Genomic DNA, 16,437 nt, shown 5'->3' on the forward strand with positions numbered 1-16,437 from the left:
GATAATAAATAATTTAATAAATTCAGACCAATAATCACACACTGAGAACTAACCGACACCTCAGTTAGTTAATTTGGACTCTCTCCAGTCAGTCAATCTCATGATTTCTGAGCTCTAAATCCTATTGCTAATTAATGAGCCTGGGAGTTTATCCACCCTCCTATCTTTTAGTGAATTAATTTTGGGTTCCCCTTCATTTATTAAATTCTGGCATCTTCCTGCCGTTCAGTTATTGGATTCTGCGCTTCCTCCTCTCCCACCATTAATTAATGCATTTTCCCCGCTTCGTTCTTTGCGGCGCCTCTCTGGAGGCAACAGGTGTCAGTAATTGAGCACCCCAAATTAGTGGATACTTTTGACCATAATCTCTTATGCTTCAGCTCCCATTTGTAAAATGGGATTGTCATAAATATAAAGGGAAGGGTAAATACCTTTAAATCTCTCCTGGCCAGAGGAAAAACCCTTTCACCTGTAAAGGGTTAAGAAGCTAAGATAACCTCGCTGGCACCTGACCAAAATGACTAATGAGGCGACAAGATACTTTCAAAGCTGGGAGGGGGGGGACAAAGAGTCTCTCTCTGTGTGTGATCCTTTTGCCGGGACCAGAGCAGGAATGCAGGTCAGAACTCCTGTAAAGAGTCAGTAAGCAATCTAGTTAGATATGCGTTAGATTCTGTTTTGTTTAAATGGCTGAGAAAATAAGTTGTGCTGAATGGGATGTATATCCTGTTTTTGAGTCTTTTTGTAACTTAAGGTTTAGCCTAGAGGGATTCTCTATGTTTTGAATTGGATTACCCTGTAAGGTATTTACCATTCTGATTTTACAGAGGTGATCCTTTTATTTTTTCTTTAATTAAAAGTCTTCTTTTAAGAACCTGATTGCTTTTTTTCATTGTTCTTAAGATCCAAGGGTTTGGGTCTGTGTTCATCCATGCAAATTGGTGAGGATTTTTATCAAGCTTTCCCCAGGAAAGGGGGTGTAGTGCTTGGGGAGATATTTTGGGGGGGATACGTTTCCAAGTGGGCACTTCCCCTGTTCTTTGTGTAACACTTTGGTGGTAGCAGCGTTTAAGCAAAGCTGGTAAGAATAAGCTTAGGGGGTCTTTCATGAAGGTCCCCACATCTGTACCCTAGAGTTCAGAGTGGGGAAGGAACCTTGACAGGGATAATACCATCCCCTCACCTCACGGAGGTGGGGGAGTATTGTAAATATTAAATGAACTCTTTATGAAGTACTCAGATATTATGGTGATGAGCGCCATAAAAAAAACCTGAAGAAATGAACAATTATGTCTGCAGAGCAGTGTTCGATTAGTGTGCAGTACATAAGACCTAGGACCACATGTTGAACAATGAAGATAAAACAAAATATTGAATAGCTGTTTGTTCAATGAGCAATGTCCATCCTGTGCCCAGAGGCAGGGGTCTTGTGGAATATATAGTATGTGCTCATGTAGTTAAAAACTGTATCATAATGGATACTCACAAGGGGGCTAATTAAGGTTGCACAAGTAACCTTAATTTTGCATTTCCTAACTTTTGAGTGCTTGACTTTACGACCTTAGTCTAAGTCTACATGAGAAACTTTTGCCGGTATAGTAATGTCAGTTAGGGTTTTGTTTTGTTTTTTAACAGCATTACTAAAGTGGCAAAAATCCTAGTGTAGACACAGCAAAAGCAGAGATTATTTTTTTTTTGTTGGTAGAGCTTATTTTATTTGGGGAACCAGTGTAATCTATAGGTTTCAGAGTAGCAACCGTGTTAGTCTGTATTCGCAAAGAAGAACAGGAGTACTTGTGGCACCTTAGAGACTAACAAATTTATTTGAGCATAAGCTTTCATGAGCTACAGCTCACTTCATCGGATGCATTCAGCAAAGGAACCTTTTTTCCAGTATCAGTGTATATTCACTTGGAGGGGTTGCCAGTGGAGACTAGGTCCCAGTAATGTTCTTTTAACATAGTTCTTCTGTGTACAACTTCCAAGGTTTTTATGAGAACAAACAGGGGGAAAAACCCTGAAATTCCATCATATGGTATTGTGGAAGTATAACATTGTATAAGTATAACATTGTATAAGGGGACATGCTGGATACATTGTATATGAGAGGGCATGCCAAAACATGTTACAAAGTATCTGAGGGAGCACACGTAGGGACAGTTAGCTTTTGAATGGAGAAGCAATTAAGATAGGGCCAGCACGTCTAAGAAGCAGGCATCAGAATGGAAGGTGTGAAGGGCAATTAGTTAAGTTAACTGGAAGCTGTTAAAGGAGATTGTTAAGGGTGGCAGGTAATTGAGGATACGTGACTGGTCTCAGGGATCTCGAAGGGTGGTGACTAAAATCTTTTTCTTCTTCTGTCTGTAACTTCTCTGTAACTTGTTCTCCAAAAAACTGTATAAATTAAGAGACACAAGCCCCACTCGGGGGGCTCACTTCTAAATGTATTAGCAGAGCAGCTTTGCTAATAAAACAGAGTGGTCTGATAAATTGTGAGTCTGAGTCAAACTTTGACAGTATCATATTGACCCCCACATGTTCATCAGCAGGGTTGGAATCTTTAGATCAACCACGCAGACCTCTGCCACTTGACCTAAAGAGTAACTGATAGCAGGAGTAGCTTTCCATTTTGTCTTTGGACCACTGCTAGAGAGAGATGGGACCCTTTGCCAGAGAGTTTGACAGAAATTTGCTGACAGCAAAAATTTGGTGAGACTTAAGGAATCTGGTATTCTGTTCCAGGCAGCGGAAGCGAGTGTGCTCTAGTGGGCACAAACCCTGGTGCACCATCCTCTCCAACCTGTCTTTGTGCCCGTCTTATTTCTTCACTCCCCTTTTTGTCTTGTTCCAATCCCATTCACCTTGCCTATCCAGTCCCAGACCCCACTCCTCAGGCTTCTCATCCCAGGCACAATCTCCCTGCCTCAGTCATGACTTGTCCTGTTCCCCATCCCTATCTCTATGAATTTTTACCTTCCTTATTGCTTCCGAATCTCCCGCCCTGGATTCCTCATCCAATCTTAATGTCCCCCAACTCCTTATCCCAGTCTTCCCAGCCAGTCCTAGTTCTTCCCCTCTATTCTGGTTCCTCATCAGATCTGCCTCTCCACCATCTTCATGTTCTCCCCTCCCCACTCCATGGTTCTTGGTCCCAGTCTCTTTTTCTAGCCATTCCAGTTTCCCTCCAACTCCTCACCAATCTGTCTCCCCTATCACCTACTGAATTCCAATCCAGTCACCTTGCCCAACCAGTCATATTCTTCCCCAACTTCCAACCCAGTTTCCCTCTCTTCCCCTACTACCAGCCTTCAGTACCACTCTCTACCCTCTCTCATCCTGATCATTTTCCTTCTGCAATCTACTGCTCCCAGCTGGTCTAGCTCCGATGACCTCTGCATTCTGGGCATTGAGTGTAGGGGTGTCATTGCTTTCATGAGACAAACTCTTCTCTCAGGTCCGGAGTCCAGACCCTCACAGTCCATAGCAACCCAGACAAGCAAGTATAGGGAAGGTCCTTTGTATTCCTGAGCTGGAACATGCTCAGCGTGAATAGAATTTTTTTAGAGTTTAGCAGCTAAAATCCTTTAAGTCTCTACTGAACATGTGTAAAAGGGAATTTTTTCAAATGCTTATAAATTGGCCAAATTTGGGCAGATTTTCATGTGGACAGTAACAGGCCCATTGCTGACATATAGGCCATCTCCCTGCCAAATTTCTAGTCCTTGAATGTGAGTGCTAGAGCTGTCCATAGAAAAGGGCTCCAGAATTTTGTTGTTATGGGCAAAATCCTTAGCATCTTTTTTTATAAATGGCTGAACTGTTTTGGCTGAAAATTTTCAGAACAATTCAGCATGAGGGAGACACCTGGCCTGGAAAATTTCAGCCTAAATGGTTAAAGTTTCATAAAGTTATGAGGAACTAAAATCAGGGCCTTGTAATGGGAAATGCTACTTAATAGGCAGTACTAGAAGTACTCGTATTTTTCTGGGTATTTTTCTCCCATTTAGTGTTAATTGAAAAAATCCATGAGAATTAAACGATGGGAAAATATATATTGCATTGTTTATGCAATTAATTTATTATATTATGGCTAATTTCTTCTTGCTAAGTTTTTCCTGGACCTTCTCAATTTTTGAATCCATAGTTAAAGTTAGAATTATGACTTTCTAGTTTTGACAAGGACAGCACTGGAGCTGCCAATTCCACTTTAAAGATAAATGACACAGTGTCAGTATGAAGGTGTATGGTGTTAATTGGTACAATGAATTGGCTGCTTCCCTTGGCTAATAAGATACTGCTATTTCTTTAACAGCAACATACTGGCTACAAATTCTGTAACAGATTTGCCAATTTGTATGTTCACAGAAGTTTGTTGTAGTATAGGGAGAGTGCAAAGCCAGTCTAGATGAAAAAGAATATGTTAATACTTTTTCATGCACATTCTCATAAAATGAAAAAAAAATAAGACCATATATTTTTGACAGAAGATAAATTCTGTAGACAATTCTGCAGCTGTTGACTTGACACACTTGTATATTGTTTCTCAGCTACAAGAAAATGAATTCAGATGGCTATCCGACAATGTGGTGATTGTAGTGAAAACTGAACATCTGGGGTGAGTGTTCTGTACTATTTATACACTGGTCTAAAATATGTTTCTCTTCACTTCAAGGTAACTGAGCTTCACAACATCAAAAACATAACCAGACTGCCTAGAGAGACAAAGAAGCATGCAGTGGCAATTATTTTTCATGATGAGACATCAAAGACATTTGCCTGTGAGTCAGGTAAGCAATTACTACCACATCTCCAGCTTCAGGAAATCAAGCTGTATATGAAACAATGACTCAGAAGATGGATTAAGATACAGCAATAAATAGTAAGCCTTATGTTAAAGGAAATGTGTTGCATTTTTTAAAAGTAACCAATACTGGAAGTTTTGATTGTGTTGTTGTTTACAGAGGTTTTGATGATGATTTATTATTTGTCTTTGTCTGGGTTTTGTGCCCAGATGGTCCAGAGACTCTTGAGGTTTTCAGCTAAGCTTGTAGAACAAGTAAACATACCTATGGGACATTATTAAGGCAAGCAGTGACACGGATTCTGTTTTTTGCCAAGTGTTGCTATAAGCATTTGCTAGGGGAGTGATGCTGTCACGCGAAAGAGAGAGGCAAAAAACAATTAAAATCTCAAGACACTTTAAAGCCAAACTTCAAGCAATTTATACATTGAACAGTTAGCTGACATGATGAATGAATAAAGTTCTAAGTGTATTTGGGTATTGTGGTTCATAAAATCACCTATCATTAGTGAGACACCAAATGCTTTGTATTTTCAAAGTACACTAGCTTTCTTGTTTTGAAACCACACAAGTATATGACTATATCCATTGGTGCGTTACACTTAAAAAAATGATTTAAGTCTTTAAAGTTGCACATTTCTTATTAATTGATAACACACATTTGTTTAAGTTGTACTAGATTGTTTAAAGCTATACATTTCCTTAATTATTATTAAACAATATACAGTACCATGAATGCACGTAACAGAGCATTACAGACAAATAAAATGACATTCTGTAAGAGCAGACAGTCTAAATTAGACGTAACACCACAAAGGATAACAATAAATATTGGGAAGGGAGATTGCAAAAAGGCAATATATCATTGGATATGCACATTTAGGCCCCAGTCATGCAAACATTTATCCATGTGCTTAACTCCATTCACATGAGTAGTATCCGTAAAACTACTCAAAATCAGAGGGATAACCTGACAGAGAAGTGAATTTTGAGGTAAAAGGGAAAAAAAAATTGCTGTGGCTTTCTAGGATCCAGTTCAGGGGTATCAGCAGCAAAGGTAAATAGGTGGTATGTGTCAGTGAGTCTATTAGTTTTATTTATCTATTTTAGAGTTAAAAAATAATAGACACCTATCCCAGACTCCAGGCCAGTGGTGGGCAACCTGTGGTCCACGGGCCGCATGCAGCCCATCAGGGTAATCTGATTGCTGCCCGACAGATATTTTGCTGACATTGACCATCTACAGGCACAGCCCCTTGCAGCTCCCGGTGGCCATGGTTCTCCGTTCCTGGCCAATGGAATCTGCGGGAAGCGGCAGGCCCCAGGGCCGTGCTGGCTGCCACTTCCTGCAGCTCATGCTGGCCGGGAATGGTGAACCGCAGCCATTGGGAGCTGCGGGGGAGGCCATGCCTGCGGACGGCCAATGTCAGCAAAATGTCTTGCAGCCCACAATTAGTTTACCCTGACGGGCTGCAGGTTGCACACCATGGCTCTAGGCACCCTAACATAATCATACATAGAATTCAATTACATTAAATCTCAGCAACTTTAAAATCAGTTCCACAGGAACTTGGCTCTTTGATTCTCTACTGCAGCTAGGAAGCATACCCTCAGCCTGTGGAGAACTGGGAAACCAGTGGTTTATTTTCATGGGGGAAAAATGTGATTGAGTTTCTGTTCACTTATCTTGTTATTTATGGGGTGTGAATGAGATAATTTGTGTCTTGAAACAGGACAAGCTATGCAGTGACTTGGAAAAAGTAATAAATTGAACTATCAGGGACTGTCAACCTATGACCTGAGTTATAGAATCATGGAATATTCAAAAAGACCATTGTATCAACTTCATAAGTTTTATATGTATCTGCATGGGCTTCGGGGAGAGCTACAGTAGTTTCTTGCAGGAACTAAAATCACTGGGGAGTGATTAAAGCAAATCCAGAGGAGCCTCAACCCCTCTGAGCGAAACTGCATATTCTAATTTGACCTGGTTCAAAAGACTGCCAAACACAAAAAAACTGAAAATGATATAAAATGACCACCTTGATGTGGAAAGAAGGGCACTCTCACTCGTTCCAGATTTACCTGTCTAGCACCCAAACCAAACGTGTTGTCTGAGATTTTTGTGAATGTCTTGGTGACAAATGAAACCAGAGGGAAGATGGGTAGAGCATTCGTGCTAGTCGTCTCATGCTGAGACTGGTTGGTTGCAGTGTAAAGATTTTTAAAATTCTTATGCTATGGTTGTGTGGGAGGCAAAGTGGGAAAATAGTGGCAATTAGGAGTTGTTTTCTAAGCCACCTTATTTAACTACATTGTCAAGTCAATTATTTATCATTTTATAGTCTTATTAATATACATGGTTGAAGAGCAACGCCAACACAAAATGGGTATAAAATCTCCAGGCATGTGGCCAGACAGGAAAATTTGAAATTAGGGGAAAAAAACTTTTTAAAAAATGTTACCAGTATCTCATAATACAGTATTATTATCATATTTAATGCCTGAAGCTACAAAAGATAATTCTATTCTGATGATACAAAGCTCTAAAAGGGCATAAGTGACAGACCTTTATTAAGTCTTTTGAGAAACAGTTACATAATTCTTCCTATGAAAGTCATATAAAAGATAAAAGTGATTGAAGGATCATCTTGGTGCTATTTCTGTGTTCAATAAAATAAAAAAAAATTGTTGGATGAATCAATTCTCAAGACTGCTGTACCAAACTACTCCAAATGGCATAACTTTTATTGTATTTTCAGGGGTCACTAACTGTGGTATTTTAAAACAAGTAGAAAAGCTGTTGTAGGAAATCTTCATAACTATGTTTGTTTTTTAAATGAAAAAAAAACCCTGCATCATGGAATCCTGAATGTAATGTGTAGAAGCACTGGATTTAATGCTCTTTATTATGGGCAGAGCTGATAATATTTTCCCATTATAAAACCCTGTTTAGAGTTACATATGAGTTTGCCAAATTTTAACTATTCAGGCTGAAATTTTCCATGTTGGGTGTCTGCATCAGACTAAAGTCTGTTGGTGAGTTTCACCAGAAATAGTTCAGACCATATTTGGGAGTAGGAAGGAAGATTCTGACAAATGTTTTGTCGAGAAGCTGAACTTTCCTGTGAAAAACCACCCAAAATTGGCCAAGTTATGAGCCTCTGAAAATCTGTTTGAACAATCTCAGTAGAGATTTGTTAGAGTTTGCAGATTCTTTTTTTGACATTTCTGTCTATAATTAGCACACTCAATCCTAGGGTTGCAGGTGCTGAGCAGAACTGTCGCCGTGGTTGCTGCTCCTGGCTGCTGTTGCACTCGCCACAAGAACTGAGAGCAGGAACACTCTCTCTCTCCTTTGCTTTCAGTGCTCCCCCTACTGGGTCCCAGGCAGCATTGCGAGGAAGCTCCCAGACTCGAATGCAGAGTCAAGAGCCAGATTTCAAGCAGCATCTACTATTGTTATCAGTTACTGCATTAACTCAAGATTCAGAGGTCTTAATGAATCTAAATGTTCCAACCATGCTTATGACCCCTTTGGGTGTCAAGGTGATGCCACATGATGGAATATCCATTTGTACAGCTTCATAAAAAAACCCTAGAAAATTACATGCAAGAACATAAGAATGGCCACACTGGATCAGACCAAATGTCCATCTAGCCCAGTATCCTATCTTCTGACAGTGGCCAATGCCAGGTGCTCCAGATGGAGGCACCCATCTGTCAGCCTGATGTTGCATCCCAGGAAGTATGCCGCCTGTCAGGAACCCATGTCCTAGATGTTTAGATTGTCAAGGATTATCCAGCCCTCTGAATACTATCCCATGCTGCTCATTCATGTGGGCTCTAATGATACTGCAAGGTATGATCCTAAAAAGATCAGAAGTGACAACAAGGCTCTGGGAGTAAGGGTGAAGGAATTGGGGGAGCAGGTGGTGTTCTCTTCAATCCTTCCGATCAAAGGTAGGGGCCCAGGCAGAGACAGATGCATCCTGGAGATAAATGCCTGGCTGCAGTGATAGTGCCACCAGGAGGGTTTCAGCTCTCTTAATGGGATGCAGTTCCAGGAAGTAGGACTGCTAAGCAGTGATGGGGTCCACCTATCAAGGAATAGGGAAGAGTATATTTGGATACATACTGGCTAACCTCATGAGGAGGGCTTTAAACTAGGTTCAAAGAGGACAGGTGACCAAAGCTCACAGGTAAGTCAAAAACATGGAGACCTGGGAGAAGGGTTGGAATTTGGTGGGAACATAGGCTGTTATAGCAGGGATAAAGGAGAGATAAGACACAGCTGGAGTGGGGGAATCAAATCAGTATCTTAGATGTTTATATACTAATGCAAGAAGTATGGGGAATAAGCAGGAAGAATTTGAAATGCTAGTTAATAAACACAACTATGACATAGATGGCATCACAGAGACTTGGTGGGATAATATGTATGACTGGAATATTAGAATAGAAGGGTACAGCTTGCTCAGAAAGGACAGGCAGGGGGGAAAAGGGAGAAGGTGTTACCTTATATGTTAAAAATGTGTACACTTGGACTGAGGTTGAGATAAAAATAGGAGACAGACTTGTTAAAAGTATCTGGGTAAGAATAAAAGGGATAAAAAACAAGGATATGTCATGGTAGGGATCTACTACAGACCATCTAACCAGGAAGAAGAGGTGGATGAAGCTTATTTTAAACAACTAACAAAATTATTCAAAGCACAAGACTTGGTGGTGATGGGGGACTTCAACTACCCAGACATCTGTTGGAAAAATAATTCAGCAGGATACAGATTATCCAACAAACTCTTGGAATGTATTGGAGACAATTTTCATTTCAGAAGGTGGGGAAAGATACTAGGGCTGAGACTGTTCTAGATCTGATTTTGACAAATAGGGAGGAACTGGATGAGAATTTGAAATTGGAATGCATCTTAGGTGAAAGTGATCATGAAAGGGAAAACAATACAATAAGACTTCAAGAAGGAAGACTTTAGCAAACTCAGGGAGTTAGGTAAGATCCCATGGGAAGCAAGTCTAAGGGGGAAAACAGTTCAAAAGTGTTGGCAGTTTTTCAGAGAGACATTGTTAAGGACACGAGCAAACTATCCCACTGCATAGGAAAGATAGGAATTATGTCAAGAGATTACCCTGTCTTAACCAGGAAAACTTCAATCATCTGAAACTCAAAAAAGAGTCCTACAAAAAGTGGAAACTAGGTTACATTGCAAAGGATAAATATAAACAAATAACACAAATATGTAGGGACAAAATTAGAAAGGCCAAGGCTCAAAATGAGATTAAACTAGCTAGAGACATAAAGGGTAACAAGAAAACATTCTACAAATACATTAGAAGCAAGAGCAAGACCCAAGGACAGGGTAGGCCCATTACTCATTTAGGTGTGTGTGGGGGTGGGGGGGGACAATAACAGAAAATGTGAAAAGGCAGAGGTGCTTAATCACTTCTTTGTTTCGGTTATCACCAAAAAAGTTTAGTAGTGATTGGATGTCTAACATAGTGAATACCAGTCCAATGAGGTAGGATCAGAGGCTAAAATAGGGAAAGAACAAGTTAAAAATTACTTAGACAAGTTAGATGTCTTCAAGTCACCAGGGCCTGATGAAATGCATCCTAGAATACTCAAGGAGCTGACTGAGGAGATATCTGAGCCATTAACGATTATCTTTGAAAAGTCATGGAAGAAGGGAGAGATTCCAGAAGACTGGAAAAGGACAAATATAGTGCCAATCTAGAAAAAGGGAAATAAGGACAACCCGGGGAATTGCAGACCAGTCAGCTTAACTTCTGTACCTGGAAAGACAATGGAGCAAATAATTAAGCAATCAATTTGCAAACATCTAGAAGATAATAAGATAAGTAACAGTCAGCATGGATTTGTTAAGAACAAATGGTGTCAAACCATCCTGATAGCTTTCTTTGACAGAGTAACAAGCCTTGTGGATAGGGGGAAGCGGTTGATGTGGTATATCTTGACTTTAGTAAAGCTTTTGACACTGTCTTGCATGACCTTCTCATAAACAAACTAGGGAAATACAACCTAGATGAAACTACTATAAGGTGGGTGTGACATTCTGTACCTCGGGGAACACCCAGCACCCCCCATGTTCATCCTTACAATATGATTGTGTAGTATCTAATGCAAAGTTTGTCATGTCAGGAATCTTCAGAAGGCTCATTATGTACTGAGCATTCTTGTTATGGTAATGTCATAGTAATCGTTGTTATACTAATGTTATAGTAACATTCTAGGTTGTAATTTCATGTATATAGTTCTGAGGCTGAAAATATGTCCTCGTAGCTTAAAGCAAGCCCAGACAAAAACTCTCCAGAAGCAGAGGGGCAGTTCGCACCTCATCAGGTCATGTATGGGACAAACTCAGCCCAGCCTCATAGGAACAAAGGACACTGGCCTAGGCAACAACAAAGGATCTATTGAACTCTTGAGCGAGTCTCCCCCGTTCCTTTGGTCAGTTTGGGACTGCGATGAGGTAGTGCTCACCTGACCCTGAAGGGGAGGGGCAAAGCCGAGAGGGAAGAAAGGACATGGTAAAAGGGAGAGTCATTTACCATGCTCTTCCTCTCTCTTCCACCTACATCTACAGACACCACACAAAGCGACTGAAGTGCTGATCAAAGGGCAGAGCCTGGCTGAAGGGCAACCAGCCAGCCTGTGGTGAGACGCAGCTAAATTTGTAAGGGCATGGAAAGTGTTAAGATCAGCTTAGAATGATTTTGCTTTTATTTCATTTGACTAAATTTGACTTGTTATGCTTTGACTTATACTCACTTAAAATCTATCTTTGCAGTTAATAAATCTGTTTGTTTATTTTACCTGAAGCAGTGCGTTTGGTTTGAATTGTGTCAGAGACTCCCCTTGGGATAACAAGCCTGGTGCATATCGATTTCTTTCTTAAATTGATAAACTCATATAAGCTTGCAGCATCCAGTGGGCATAACTGGACAGTGCAAGATGGAGGTTCCTAGGGTTGTGTCTGAGGCCGGAGGTATTGGCTAGTGTCATTTGGTGGCACAATCCAAGGAGCAGTTTACATGCTAGAGGCTGTGCATGAATAGCCCAGGAGTGGGAGTTCTCACATCAGAACAGGGTAAGGCTGGCTCTCAGAGTCAAGGATTGGAGTGACCTAGAAGATCACTGGTCTGGATAACACCAGAGGGGAACATCACAGTGGGTCCATAATTGGTTCAAGAACCATTCCCAGAGAGTAGTTATCAGTGCTTCACAGCCCATCTGTAAGGGCAAATTGAGTGAGGTCCCACAGAGATCAGTTCTGTTCAATATGTTCATCAATGATTTAGACAATGGCATAGAGAGTACACTTAGCAAGTTTGCGGATGATACCAAACTGGGAGGTGTTGCAAGAGGATAGAATTGAAATTTAAAATGATCTAGACAAACTGGAGAATGGTTTGAAGTAAATAGGATGAAATTCAATAAGGACAAATGTGAACTACTCCACTTAGGAAGGAACAATCAGTTGCGCACTACAAAATAGGAAATGACTTCCTAGGAAGGAGTACTGCAGAAAAGGGATCTGAGGGTCATAGTGTATCACAAACTAAATATGAGTCAACAATATAACACTGTTGCAAAAAAAAAAAAGCAAACGTCATTCTGGGATGTATTAGCAGGAGTTTTCTAAGCAAGATACTCTAATCTACTCTACTCTATTCTACTCTACTCTATGTTGATTAGACCTCAAGTGGAGTATTGTGCCCAGTTCTGGCACCACATTTCAGGAAAGATGGGGACAATGGGGACAAAGTCCAGAGAAGAGCAACACAAATGATTAAAAATCTAGAAAATATGACCTCTGGGGGAAGACTGAAAAGATTGACTTTGTTTAGTCTGGAGTAGAGAAGATTGAGAGGGAACATTATAACAGTTTTCAAATGCTTAAAAGGTTGTTACAAGGAGGAGGGAGAAAAATTGTTCTGCTCAACCTCTGAGGATAAAATAAGACGCAATGGGCTAAATTGCAGCAAGGGGGTGTCATAAATATAAAGGGAAGGGTAAACCCCTTTGAAATCCCTCCTGGCCAGGGGAAAGCTCCTCTCACCTGTAAAGGGTTAAGAAGCTAAAGGTAACCTCGCTGGCACCTGACCAAAATGACCAATGAGGAGACAAGATACTTTCAAAAGCTGGGAGGAGGGAGAGAAACAAAGGGTCTGTGTCTGTCTGTAGTCGTCTTGGCCAGGGACAGAACAGGAATGGAGTCTTAGAACTTTTAGTAAGTAATCTAGCTAGGTATGTGTTAGATTATGATTTCTTTAAATGGCTGAGAAAAGAATTGTGCTGAATAGAATAACTATTTCTGTCTGTGTATCTTTTTTGTAACTTAAGGTTTTGCCTAGAGGGGTTCTCTATGTTTTTGAATCTAATTACCCTGTAAGATATCTACCATCCTGATTTTACAGGGGGGATTTCTTTATTTCTATTTACTTCTATTTTTTATTAAAAGTCTTCTTGTAAAACACTGAATGCTTTTTCATTGTTCTCAGATCCAAGGGTTTGGGTCTGTGGTCACCTATGCAAATTGGTGAGGCTTTTTATCCAACATTTCCCAGGAAAGGGGGGGTGCAAGTGTTGGGAGGATTGTTCATTGTTCTTAAGATCCAAGGGTCTGGGTCTGTAGTCACCTAGGCAAATTGGTGAGGCTTTTTACCAAACCTTGTCCAGGAAGTGGGGTGCAAGGTTTTGGGAAGTATTTTGGGGGGAAGGACGCGTCCAAACAGCTCTTCCCCAGTAACCAGTATTAGTTTGGTGGTGGTAGCGGCCAGTCCAAGGATAACGGATGTAATATTTTGTACCTTGGGGAAGTTTTGACCTAAGCTGGTAAAGATAAGCTTAGGAGGTTTTTCATGCAGGTCCCCACATCTGTACCCTAGAGTTCAGAGTGGGGGAGGAACCGTGACATGGTGGCACAGTGGTGGGATTAACCTGAAATCATTTTGAGATCCAGTTGAGATTTTTTGAACTAGAAATACAGATTTTAGGAAGTCCAGAAAGCAGCTTTGAAACTGAAAGCAGCTTGTTTTCTCTCTGCTTTGTGGCCAAGCAGAGACAAAAGGGGATTATCTTGTGAATTGCAGGTTTTCTTTGCCTGGAGGCAGGGTACTTAACTCCTGCAGGGAAATTCACAGTCTTCCAACCCAGAGGTTTTTTTTTTCTTTTCTTCCTAAAAGTAAATAGGGGGTGTGTGCTCTACCCATTTGCCTGGAGACAAAAGTGGCAGGTTTTTTTTTAGGATTTTGATTTTTTTTTGTTTTACAAGGAGCACAGGTTTGAAAAGAAAATTTTTTTTCTTTGGGCTGGGTAAGCAGGTTTCCAAGTAGTTGGAGGTTTTTTGCTTTAATTTGGGCCCAGAGCAGAGACAAGGGAATTGTCTTTTTCTGTAGGCTGACAATCACTATCAGAGAATAGGTATTCTATTCCAGCACAGCAAAATTTTACAGCCAAGTTTTGTTTGTTTATTTCTAAACCTCGGGTGTAAAGTTAGTTAAAAACAGAGAGGTTAGAATGGCCAAATCCTCGGCTCGACTACAGCTGGAATTAGCCAAATTTCAGGCTGAGGAAAAACAAAGGGAACATGAAAGACAGATAGAACTCATGCGGCTGGAGAAGGAGGTACAGGAGGCTGCCCACAAGAGGGAAATGGAGGCAAGGAAGCATGTGGAGGAGATGGAGAGGATAAAGGCCCAGCAGAATATACCAACAAACCCTAGCAATCCTTCTCCAGGTACCACTTCCCATCCCAGAAAGTTCCCCACCTACAAGGCAGGTGATGATACTGAGGCCTTCTTAGAAAACTTCGAAAGGGCCTGCCTTGGGTACAACATCTCTACTGACCAATACATGGTAGAGCTGAGGCCGCAGCTCAGTGGACCCTTAGCTGAGGTGGCAGCTGAAATGCCTAAAGAACATATGAACAAGTATGAACTGTTTAAATCCAAGGCGAGAGTCAGAATGGGGATAACACCCGAGCAGTCTCGTCGGAGGTTCCGAGCCCTAAGGTGGAAACCAGACATGTCATTTACCCGACATGCCTACCACATTGTGAAACATTGGGATGCCTGGATATCAGGAGCAAGTGTTGAATCTCCAGTAAATTTGCCCTTCCTAATGCAAATGGAACAATTCTTAGAGGGTGTTCCTGAGGAAATAGAAAGATACATCCTAGATGGGAAACCCAAAACTGTAATCGAGGCAGGAGAGATTGGAGCCAGATGGGTGGAGGTGGCAGAGAAGAAGAAAACTGGTCGCAGTTGGAGCGGAGACCAGAAGGGACCACCCCAGACCACACCCTATTACCGGGGGCCGCCCAAAGCCCCACCTACCTCCCAAAGAACCCTCCAGACCCCTTATCGTCCCACCACCCCGTTCTCCAGCAACCCACCTCGCCCCGGTGACCCGTCAGCTGGACGATGTTTTAAATGTAACGAGCTGGGGCATGTAAAGGCCAACTGCCCCAAGAACCCCAACAGATTACAGTTCATTGCACCGGAATCACACCAGAGGTCCACAGGCCCAGATACCTCCCAGATACCCTTGGAGCAGAGGGAAACTGTGAGTGTGGGCGGGAAGAAGATCACCGCGTGGAGGGACACCGGAGCACAAGTGTCAGCTATCCATGCTTCCTTAGTGGACCCCAATTTAATCAACCCAGAGATCCAAGTGACGATTCAACCCTTCAAGTCCGACTCTTTCAATTTGCCTACAGCCAAGTTGCCTGTCCAGTACAAGGGCTGGTCAGGAATGTGGACTTTTGCAGTCTATGATGATTATCCCATCCCCATGCTGTTGGGGGAAGACTTGGCCAATCACGTGAAGCAGGCCAAGAGGGTGGGAACGGTCACCCGCAGCCAGGCTAAACAAGCCGTGGGGCCTAGCTCTGTTCCGGAAACTTCTATCAGGGCCCGGTCAGAGGTGATGGACCCGGACCCCAGGCCAATGTCTGCAACAGCAGTAGTGGATCCAGTCCCAGAGACCCAGACGGAACCAGAACCAGAACCAGCCAAACAACCAACACCAGACCCCGTGCCAGCACTGAATCCAGTACTTGCAACCTCAACACCAGAGGGCCTCACCGAACCTGAACTGGCAGCAGCCGATAACCCTACACAAGAGGCTCAGCCGGAGCCTGAATCCCAACATAGTGCACCAGCGGAGAGCGGTTCACAGTCAACAGAAACAGCTCCATCCCCTATATCGCTTCCAGAGGGACCAAGCCTAGGTCCACAATCCCATGAGGAACTGATGTCTCCAGCATCAAGGGAACAGTTCCAGACCGAACAGGAAGCAGATGAAAGCCTCCAGAGAGCTTGGACGGCGGCACGGAGCAACCCACCGCCTCTCAGCTCTTCTAATCGATCCAGGTTTGTTGTAGAAAGAGGACTTTTATACAAGGAAACTCTTTCTGGTGGACACCAGGAAGACTGGCATCCTCAGAGACAGTTGGTAGTTCCAACTAAATACCGGGCCAAGCTCTTGAGCTTAGCCCATGATCACCCTAGTGGCCATGCTGGGGTGAACAGGACCAAAGACCGTTTGGGGGGGTCATTCCACTGGGAGGGAATGGGCAAGGATGTTTCTACCTATG

At 42.1% G+C, this 16,437-nt stretch overlaps 1 protein-coding gene across 5 annotated transcripts in view; it reads left to right on the forward strand.

Moving 5' to 3' along the window:
* The window catches only part of DOK6 (docking protein 6), a 431,293-nt gene that overhangs the window by 217,317 nt on the left and 197,539 nt on the right, over positions 1 to 16,437 (forward strand). For all 5 annotated transcript variants that reach the window (XM_073331713.1, XM_073331715.1, XM_073331716.1 and 2 more), the window contains one exon: positions 4,673 to 4,787. In XM_073331713.1, coding sequence (XP_073187814.1) covers positions 4,673 to 4,787 — 115 coding nt within the window. The remainder of the gene's footprint in view (positions 1 to 4,672; positions 4,788 to 16,437) is intronic.

This window comes from Lepidochelys kempii, chromosome 2 (assembly GCF_965140265.1).
Source record: "Lepidochelys kempii isolate rLepKem1 chromosome 2, rLepKem1.hap2, whole genome shotgun sequence".
Taxonomy (NCBI): Eukaryota; Metazoa; Chordata; order Testudines; family Cheloniidae; genus Lepidochelys; species Lepidochelys kempii.